The 8644-nt window shown below is 41.9% G+C and overlaps 1 protein-coding gene across 3 annotated transcripts in view; it reads left to right on the top strand.

The window, feature by feature from the left end:
- The first annotated feature begins 1852 nt into the window (after positions 1–1852).
- UNC79 (unc-79 subunit of NALCN channel complex) overlaps positions 1853–8644 on the top strand; it is a 228979-nt gene continuing 222187 nt past the window's right edge. For 2 of the 3 annotated variants that reach the window (XM_020285613.2, XM_012738594.3), the window contains exon 1: positions 2433–2545. In XM_020285613.2, the coding sequence (XP_020141202.1) occupies positions 2524–2545 (22 nt within the window). In that variant the 5' untranslated portion in view covers positions 2433–2523. Of the gene's footprint in view, positions 2361–2432; positions 2546–8644 lie in introns of those variants that run through there. The other variant, XM_012738600.3, reaches the window with a different exon arrangement.

Below are 8644 nucleotides of genomic sequence, written 5' to 3'. Positions count from 1 at the left end.
ATATGGTGTAGGTTGCTGAATTAACCCAATGGCCATATCAGAAGGTTGAAGTTGTGAGAGCCTTGGTTGATGATTAGGCCATCAATTATATGAATGCTTTCAGGCTTTGAAAGGTCTAGAGCAGTTAGAGAGCTAACCTTACTGGATTGGGTGCATCTGAGCAGCTTGAGCAGTAATGCCAACAGCAGCAGTCACTCACATGTGTCAGGGATTGTTCTAGATTCTCATATGTATACTCCTGACAACAACCTTTAATATGACTGTGATATGGCCATTTTGCAGGTGAGGAAATTGAGGCACAGAAAATTTAAGTAATTTGCATGATGTCACACAGCTCATAAGAGGCAAAGCTGGAATTCAAACTCAGGCTAACTTCCGAGTCCATGACCTTAGCAACATTATACACCCTTTCAATAGGGTAATGGGAGTTTTAATTGACGACAAACAGCAGGATTAGTAAGCAGATGAAGGGAGAATAGTTTTTCAACACAAACTTTGTCCTTTGTTTCTTGGTATGTTATCCAAGGGACCTTTTTTGGGGGGGAAGATTAATTTTCAATTACTGTTTTCTTTATCAAAGCCTCAAGCTTCCTGGAAATTTCTGAACAAATCACCGAGCTTTCTTTTAATCACATAAAATGTTTGCCATCTTCTCAGAAATGATCATTGTATTCATATTTTCTTCAGAATGCTTCTGATTTATTTTTACGCAAGATGAACTCTTCAGCATCATTCTTCACATAATCATTTAACTTTGACAAAAAAATGGAACTTCTCTTTGGGAATGAACAATGGCATAGGATGATAGCCTGATCAGCCAGACCTACCTGCCAATAAGCAGGTGGTTTAGCGCAATCATATATACATCCCAAGGAACCAAATCACTAATACTTCATGAACACTTTTGAAAATATCATGAAACTTGACCACTGTGTGTGCATCATAATGGGCAGCTTCCATGTTATTTGCAGACTTTTATCTACTCAGAAACATCTTTTCTTGATATTTGTTCACAATATTTTTTCTTAATTGGCAAAGATTTATTTTGAATATTTTGTATATGTCATACAGAATTTAATATTATTTTCCCTAAATGGGGATCATTCTTTTATAGTGAGAAGGAAAAACACTGATTTAGTCACCATAGTTATCTGCATTTTAAATCATAAGTTGACACTTAACAGTTCTGTTTCTATAGTTTTTGCTAAATCAACCTGCTATGACCATTGCCCTTGAGTGTTCACAAATTAAACTATTTGAATGAAGAATGGTCATAATGGTTGGCAATTGTACAGAACTTTTATTTTAAAAGGACTTTCACATCCATTATACCATTTGATCTGCTCAGTAACTCTTCAGGTGGCAGAGTGGGTGTTATTGTTCCCATTTTGCAGAACCTGAGGCTAGGGATATTAAAAGCTGGGTTCCTTGAGTAAGTGGTAAAACTGGGTCTTGAATCTGCTTCTTCCAGACTTCAAGTCCAAGCTCAGAATCTCTCTCCACTCTGTGCCCATTCTTGGGCATCGTCCTATGAATATGCAGGATGCCTTTTCTACCGTTTTCCTTTTCCACTGGCTTCGGTTTCCCGGTAGAGGGGGTTCCCAACGTGCCCGTGTCAGCCTGCATGGTTGCAAGGGAGCACACCTGGGTTCTTCCTGTCTCTAGTTTTTCATCTTCCTTTTCTGTGGCCCTTCCAGATTCACCACCCGTGGAAATCTCCTCCTTCCTCTAGCTCCAACTTCCCAAGTCTTCTCACAGCCCCCTGGCAATGGGACCTCCCATCCCTCAACCCCCGCAGGAGAGCCCATCCAGAGGGGAGGCGCAGGGCCGGACCGCAGCACGCCGGGAAGCCATGCTGAGGTTACTTGTGCATTTCCTTCCTCGCGGTCCTCGGGAGCATCCTCTCGCCCTCCGGCCCCGGCTCTCTCCAGCCCGCCCCGGATCCGCCTCCCTCTCCTTCCTCCCGGAGGTTGAGACGAAGCGTGGGACGCACCTGTGTCCCTCTCCGGTCACCCGGCGGAGGCACTGGGGGCTGCTCCGGGAGCAGGATTTACAGGCCCGGAGAACGCCAATGGGAGATCCAAATGGTCGGGGACTCCGGCACTTTAAGAGGCTTTTCTCTGGGAAACACCCGTCCCCTCCGTGCGCCTTATGAATGGAAATACTCCTCCCCCGGTCGAGCCCATTTTCCCATTTCACCAGGAGCCGCAGCCTGCTCTCTCCTTTCGGTCTCCCCGCCCACATCAACTTGGGCAGCTCCAGGAGGGGACGGACAGGAAGCCTTTGGCCGCCTATTAAATCCCACCCATTTCTCCGGGGGCGATTTCCTAACCTTCCGGGACCGAATTCTGCAATTTGATGTGCGTTTTGTCCGAATGGTAGCGACACGGGCCTAAGGGAGGGGGAAAGCGAGGGGGTGGGGGGTGGGGGGTATGCGCTCTTTTCCTCGCAACATCGCTGGCGGAGCGAGGGAGCTCACACGACACAGATTTTGGGGCAAAGCCTTTCCATCTGGACAGCACCATGTCCACCAAAGCGGAGCAGTGTAAGTAGCAGCCGGCCCGGCACCCGGCCCGGCCTCGGCTGGGAGCTATTGCAGTTGCGGCGTTTGCGGCTGCTGGGAGACCTTGGCATTGTGCTGGTGCGGGGGTGGGGGCTGAGGTTGGGGCGGGTGGGGGGTGGAGGGTGGAGGAGAAGGTGGGGGAGGGTGGACGTTAATGGCAACGCGGCGCTGTCCCCGGTGCTGAAAAATAATGCGGTCTTCCTCAGGCTGGTGGTGGGTTTCGCAAGACTGAAAGACCCTGCGAAATGAAATGAAAATGGGGTCATTCTCGGGAAAAAGAGGCCTCGTATCTTTCAGATAAACATTTCAGTATCTCTTGTTGGAGTGGGGGAAGGGGGGCAGCGGCAAATCAGGGGCGGGGAACTGTCAGTTGCAACCAAAGCCTGCCCGATCTTCTGCGCATGCCCAGTTCTTGGTGCTGGAGCCATAGGGGAGTTCGAGTCTGCAGTTTCCACTTCGGGTTGAAGAGGCCAGAAGGGAGGCGAGGGGGAGGGAGCAGGGAGCCAGGCAGAATTCTGGAGCCAGTAGGAGGAAAATTAACTCACTGATGCCAACACTAAAGCTAAAACTAACCACAGCCATGCGGTGCTTACAAGAAAGTGAAAAGGGCTTTGGGAAAATGACCTAATTGATCTAATCATTCCTCCAAAGAGCAGACTTCCTTTGTAGGGCACCTCACACAAACTGTGGCAAATAGCACGGGAGGATTTGGGTTGTCCCTGCAATGATTGCCTGTGTGCTTGGTTGGAAACAGCCTGCTAACTCCTTGTGGATGGAGGAAGTTTCTAACGTGGTCCTGATAGCCTGTCTTAGTGCGGTGCGCTCTAGTAGGCCTTCAGTATGTGCTTGGTAGGTTGATTGACTTGGAACCTTTTTCTGAGTGCACTTGAAAGGCTTGAGGCGTTTAAACTTTTGATTGTAGATAAAAGATGTTTTTATTAAGCAATGAGTTTGAATTTGTAACAAATATACCAGAACTTATTCATCGAAATGACTTGAGTCTTCCAAAGCAGTACACATTTCTGTTGATAATGTTGCTTTTCTAATTCTTTTTTGGAATGCCTGTTAAAGCCAGTTTATGAGACACACAAAGCAGTTATTTGATGGCAGTATCCTGTATATGATAAGATGCACTATGTCACTTACTCACTGGATAGATTGAATAAACTGAAGACTCACAGAATTCCCAGACTGATAGTTCATTACAGACTGTGTATGCTCACCTACCATCCAGTGCTTGTACTTCTTTACAATTTTTTATGGATTCTGGAAAATCTGAGTTGAAATCCAAGTTCTGCCACTGTTTGACCTTGAGCAAGATAATTGACCTCTCTGAACTTTATTTCCTCATCTGTAAACCTGCGTTAAATAATGCTGATGGGGTTGTTGTGACTATAAATAAAAGCATACACATGAAAAGGTTTAGTAGCGAGCCTAACACATAGACTTTACTCAACAAATATGATACTGACAAGTATTTCCCACTTAAACAGTCCATCTTATCTAAATAGTTAGAAAGCTCTCTTGTGATTTTTTTGCGTGTTTCCAAAATTTAAATATACCCCTAAAATTAAATTTTGCTTCTACAGAGGCTTTCAAAAAATTGGATGCATTCTGTTTTGAGTAATGGTAATAAAGTTGGAATCAGTGTAGAATTTCCCTCTTGAGGATGTCACACCCTGACATTATGATAAAATCAAGTGGTTTTTATTACAGTATGGTTGTTAAAGAAAAGACACCACCTGTCATTTGATATTATAGTTACATATTACGTAAGTAATTTCAGGTTAAAGCCAATGAGTATCACAGTCCTTTTCCTGTGTTCTCTCTTTCTTGTTACATTTTGAGATGCACTGGCTGCTTTGTCTTATCTCTTTCCTGGGCAGTGAATGCCAGGATGAATAAAATCTAGATGTGGACTTGGTTGTGTAGTGCTATTTTAGACGTGTTTGTACAACAATTTTATTTTGTCTGTAGAGGATGGAAAGGACAACATATTTGGAGGTAGAACATGTGGACTTGAGCTTTGCATGCCCTTCTGATTAACTGTGAGACATTGGGCAATTAACTTAATAGTTTTGTGCCTCAGAGCTTCCATCCATAAAGTAAGGAGTAACAGTAGTAGCTGTCTTTGTTTAGTCAGGGTTTTGGAGGGCAAAGGAGGTAAATAGGAGCAGGCTGTGAAAAGGATAAGGATGCTTTGAGTGTTTTTAGGTATCTTTTTTTTAGACAGAAGATAACTTAGGAATCTCTTTTCTTTTTCTCTTAGATGCACTAACATGAGGAAATTGACACTCAAGTGCACATTATGTACCTGAAAATAGAGCAAAACATGAAAGGCTGCATAGTTGATGTTTGTGAAGGATAAATACTTTGTAATAAAGAGACGTTGCAGATTGGTGGTATTTTATCCTTGGACTTCCTAGCAATGTGGCTAGGGGAAAGGAGCACAAGAAGGGAGGGCCAGGGGATTTTTTTTCTTCTACTGAATGTGAAGACTACCAAGTAAGAAAAGGACAGGAAAGCTCATTTCTCCTCTGCATTTAGGAGTGTGCACAGCATCACTTTCCAAAGGACCCAAGGGGGAGAATTGGGCTTAATATAATGTCAAAATGTTATTTTTATTACTCTTTTTCTTGGAGTTTCTTGATGTAGATAAAGGTTTCACTGGTATAGGAGGTGGACATAGTTGAGTTGAACCAGCAAGAGAAAGAAAGTATTTGCATCTTAACCCCAACAGGTTATGTGACTTACCTTTATATATCATAGAGATATGAAAAATTATTTTCATTTTTAGGTAGTGGCTTTTTCTTTTGTTTCATAAGTAATAGTGATGAGAGAGAGGCTAGTTTTAGCAAAAATGCATTTGGAGACTGTTTTAAGTATTTAGTCTGTTTTTTTTTGTGGTACCTGCAAGAGCCTCATAACAGGAGGTAAAAGCTTCCTAGCAATTTCTCAGGTGATTGCACAAGAGTTAATTTTTTTCTTCCAAATACTTCTTCTTCTTATAAAGTTCACTGTAGTGAAAATGTTTATGTAGCTGTTATAGAAGCAAGACTGATAAAAGTAAGAATTTATAGTTTTTTAAAATTTGGAATTCTAAAGAGGAGTTCAACTCCCCCACGCCAAACTTTCTGTCTTATAAGTGTTAAAATTGAACAATCAGAGTACTTTGGGTATGTTCTTTCAAAATAAACTCTACTTTTGGTAACAGCAGATATTAAGAGTTGGGGTTCTAGAATCAGACTGCTGCCTGGGTTTGAATCCTGGCTGTGCTCCCTGTGAGCTCTGTGACCTTGGATAAGTTAACTTCACTTCTCTAAGCCCCGACTGCATCATCTATAAAATGGAACTAGTAATATTTGTTGTGAAGATTAAATGAGGTGATCCATGAAAAGTGCTTAGCACAGGATCCTGGCACATAATGAGGAGTTAATAAATGTTAGCTATTATTATTATCATCATCATCATCAAGTATAAAACTTTGTGCTTGCTGCCAAAATGAGGATAATTATATAGTTGGATCTAGTTTCCCTGAGTGTAGCCAGAAAAAAAAGTGGCCTTGATATTATTTAAATGGAGCATGGGCTATTGGACTAGTGTTTATTCTCTTTTCCTTGTCTCCAGGCCTCCTGTACTGCAGTCAGCTTAACCCATTTTGGGTGGGAGGAGATTCTAGCATGGCATTTCCTTGACTTGCTATGTCCAGCAAGGTGCTGGCTGATCACCTAAACAGAACATTTCTAAGGCATGAACTGCCTATCCATCACCTTTGTATTATGATAACAGTGTAGCAGCTGATAAACATAAATCCCTGATATAAATATCCATCAAAATGTTTGTCAGATGTGGAAATTAACCTGTTGATAATTTGAATATAAGCTCAAAACAGCTAAGTATAGAAATGTGGATGTATACTATTTTTAATGTATTTACCCTACTCAAGATCTTTACCTCAGTAACTAAAAATCTTTCTGATTACATCAGGGACAAACACTTTTAAGAATATAGCTAATTTGGCCGGGCGTGGTGGCTCACGCCTGTAATCCTAGCACTCTGGGAGGCCGAGGCAGGAGGATTGCTGGAGGTCAGGAGTTTGAGACCAGACTGAGAAGTGAGACTCCATCTCTACTAAAATAGAAAGAAATTAGCCGGACAACTAAAAATATATAGAAAAAATTAGCCGGGCATGGTGGTGCATGCCTGTAGTTCCAGCTACTTGGGAGTCTGAGGCAGGAGGATTGCTTGAGCCCAGGAGTTTGAGGTTGCTGTGAGCTAGGCTGATGCCATGGCACTCTAGCCCAGGCAACAGAGTGAGATTCTGTATCAAAAAAAAAAAAAAAAGAGTGTGAGCTCTACAATCAAGCAGTTCTCAGTGGAAACCTTGGCCCTGTTACCAGCCTCCATGGGGAGGTTTTTCCAAGTTCTTGGTGACCGTAGTCAGGAAATTCTCGGGAAAAGAGTGAGACTAAACTAGACTAAACTAAACTAGATTAAACTAAACTACTAAAACTAGAAAAGAAATTAATTGGCCAACTAAAAATATATAGAGAAAATTAGCCAGGCATAATGGTGCATGCCTGTAGTCCAAGCTACCCAGGAGGCTGAGAGAGAAGGATTGCTTGGGCCTAGGAGTTTGAGGTTGCTGTGAACTAGGCTGACACCACAGCACTCTAGCCTGGGCAACAGAGTGAGACTCTGTCTCAAAAAAAAAAAAAAAAAATTTAAGGGCCATGTTTGAAGAGATCAATAGTTAGTTTTCTTTATTTTTTTACATTATATGGTAACATCACTAATTTGGAAAAGTACTTCTTCTTTCAATAACATTGAAATCTTTGCAGAACAGTATTGCTAACTTCTTACAGAGAAAACTCTTGTTTTACTCATATGTGCAAAAATTAGAATGTTGTTATTAACCATATTGGTGGTTACAAAAAGAGCAATGGTTTTTCGTCTTTGTTTTATGTGACTTCTCTGTATCATCTGACACTAGTTGCAGCATTCCTAATTTAAACTCTTATTTTCTTCTTTCTTTTTTGGCTGTTCCCACTCAGATTTTTTCTTAGGGCTGTCTTCTTCTTCTGCTCTTTAAATATTAGGTATATATAGAATTCTGTCATTGGTCATCTTCCTTTTTTTTAATCCCACAGACTCTTGACCATATTTTTATTTATTTTTATTTTTTTTGAGACAGAGTCTCACTCTGTTGTCCGGGCTAGAGTGCCCTGGTGTCAGCCTAGCTCACAGCAACCTCAAACTCCTGGGCTCAAGCAATCTTTCTGCCTCAGCCTCCCAAGTAGCTTGGACTATAGGCATGGGCCACCATGCCTGGCTAATTTTTTTCTATATATATTTTAGTTGGCCAATTAATTTATTTCTATTTTTAGTAGAGACGGGGTCTCGCTCTTGCTCAGGCTGGTTTTGAACTCCTGACCTTGAGCAATCCGCCCGCCTCGGCCTCCCAAAGTACCAGGATTATAGGCATGAGCCACCATGCCTGGCCACTCTTGCCCATATTTACTTGCATGATATCAGTTATCACCTCTCTGTGGATGACTCCGACATACAATTTGTGAGACCAAATATGTGTCTGGAACTACAAGCTTCTATCTTTATCAAGGCCTTGTGTTTGTACCATAAATGCAGACTCATTGTCTTCTATCCCAAACTTGTACTTATTTTCATATTATTCATTTCAGTGAATGGCACCACCATTTCCCGATTACCCAAAATCAAAAAATTGGGAGTCTTCCTAAACTTCTCCTACTCTCTGCCAGAACTATTATTCAACGCATCACCAAGCTCTGTTGATTCTAGCCCATCAACTTAACCTCTGCTCTACTTCTTTGATCTAGTTTCAATGGACTATATTTTCAGTTCCTCCAATGTGCCATGTTCTTTTCACCTGAAATGCTTTCTTTCCTTTCATGTCCCCCTTCTTTGCCTGTCTAATACCTACTTACTTATTGCTCCATGTTTAGCTTGGAAGCTCTGCCTGATTGACACTTTTCCCTTTGTATGCCCTACTTGTATGCTTACACTATATTTCAGTAATTTCTGTTAATTGCCCTAATTTACTTT

Source organism: Microcebus murinus, chromosome 6, assembly GCF_040939455.1.
Source record: "Microcebus murinus isolate Inina chromosome 6, M.murinus_Inina_mat1.0, whole genome shotgun sequence".
Classification (NCBI taxonomy): domain Eukaryota; kingdom Metazoa; phylum Chordata; class Mammalia; order Primates; family Cheirogaleidae; genus Microcebus; species Microcebus murinus.
The sequence above is the reverse complement of the archived record's forward strand: the minus strand, read 5'-3'. Positions and strand labels throughout refer to the sequence as shown.